Source organism: Neopelma chrysocephalum, unplaced genomic scaffold (genome assembly GCF_003984885.1).
Source record: "Neopelma chrysocephalum unplaced genomic scaffold, ASM398488v2 Primary Assembly neopelma1_94812, whole genome shotgun sequence".
Classification (NCBI taxonomy): Eukaryota; Metazoa; Chordata; class Aves; order Passeriformes; family Pipridae; genus Neopelma; species Neopelma chrysocephalum.
The window spans coordinates 898-2,288 of NW_020923518.1; the positions used below are offsets into that span (position 1 = coordinate 898).

Consider the following 1,391-nt stretch of genomic DNA (forward strand, 5'->3'; position numbering starts at 1 on the left):
ATTGGACATCCTAGATCACCCCAACCTACTGGGTGACCTAGAACATGGTATTGGATGTCCTAGACTGCTCCCACCCATTGGGTGACCTAGAACACCCTATAGGATATCCCAGACCACCCCAACTCTTTGGGTGACCTAGAACACTCTATAGGACATCTCAGACTCTATGGGACATCCTAGAACACCCTATAGGATATCCACGACCACCCCACCCATTGGGTGACCCAGAACACCCTATAGGATATCCACGACCACCCCACCCATTGGGTGACCCAGAACACTCTATAGGACACCCCAGACCACCCCAACCCATTGGGTGACCCAGAACACCCCCACCCCCTGCCCCCCCCCCCCCCCCCCCCCCCTAGCCCCCCCCCCCCCCCCCCCCTTTCCCCCCCGTGTCCCCGCAGGCCTGGGCTGGGCCCTGGTTTTCACCCCGGCCCTCGGCGCCGTCTCCCGCTGGTTCCCCGCCCACCGCCCCCTCGCCACGGGCCTGGTGGTGTCCGGCGCCACCGTGTCCGGCCTGGCCTTGGGCCCCCTGATGCCGCTGGCCCTGGACGCCTACGGCTGGCGCGGCGCCCTCCTCCTCTTGGCCGCCGTCTCCCTCAACCTGGTGGCCGCCGCCGCGCTGCTCCGCCCGCCCCGCCGGACCCCACCAGACCCTCCGGACCCCCCGACGTCCCCCCGGCGCCGCCCGGCGCTGGCCCAACTCCTTTGCCACGGCCCCTTCCTCCGCTACGCCGCCGCCTTCGCCCTGCTGGACGCCGGCTACTACGTGCCCTTCGTCCACGGCGCCGCCCGCGCCCACGAGCTGGGCTGCGACTCGCGGCGAGCCGGCGCCGTCCTGGCGGCCATGGCGGCGGTGGACGGGGCGGGGAGGGTGGCCGGTGGGTGGCTGGCGGCCCGGCCGGCCGCGGCCTTGCTGCGGCACCTCTGGGCCTGGGCGGCGCTGGCGGGGGCGGCGGCGCTGCTGCTGCCGCTGGGCAAGAGTTTCGGGGGGCTGCTGGCGCTGGCGGCGGCCTACGGGGGCTGCGCCGGGGCGGTGGCCCCGCTGCAGTTCGCCGGCGTGGCCGAGGTGGTGGGGCCGCGGCGGGCGGGTCACGCCATCGGCCTCATGCAGATGGTGGAGAGCGTGGGGTCGCTGCTGGGGGGGTCAAGGACACAGCTGGGGGTCCCATGGGGGTGACACTGGGTTGTGGGAGGGTTGGGTGACCTGGAACCCTCCATGGGGGTGGTCAAGCACATGATTGGGGGTCCCATTGGGGTTGGGTGATCTGGAACCCACCATGGGAGTGTTAAAGGATGTGATTGGGGGTCCCATTGGGGTGACAGTGGGTTGGGGGAGGGTTGGGTGACCTGGAACCCACCCTGGGGGTGGTGAAGGATCTGGT

At 70.2% G+C, this 1,391-nt stretch overlaps 1 protein-coding gene across 1 annotated transcript in view; it reads left to right on the forward strand.

The window, feature by feature from the left end:
- The window catches only part of LOC113980606 (monocarboxylate transporter 13-like), a gene marked incomplete at its 5' end in the record, with an annotated part of 2,025 nt that extends 839 nt beyond the window's left edge, over positions 1-1,186 (forward strand). Inside the window, one exon of the mRNA XM_027707829.1 lies at positions 411-1,186. Within this exon, the coding sequence (XP_027563630.1) occupies positions 411-1,186 (776 nt within the window). The remainder of the gene's footprint in view (positions 1-410) is intronic.
- Positions 1,187-1,391: the final 205 nt, after the last annotated feature.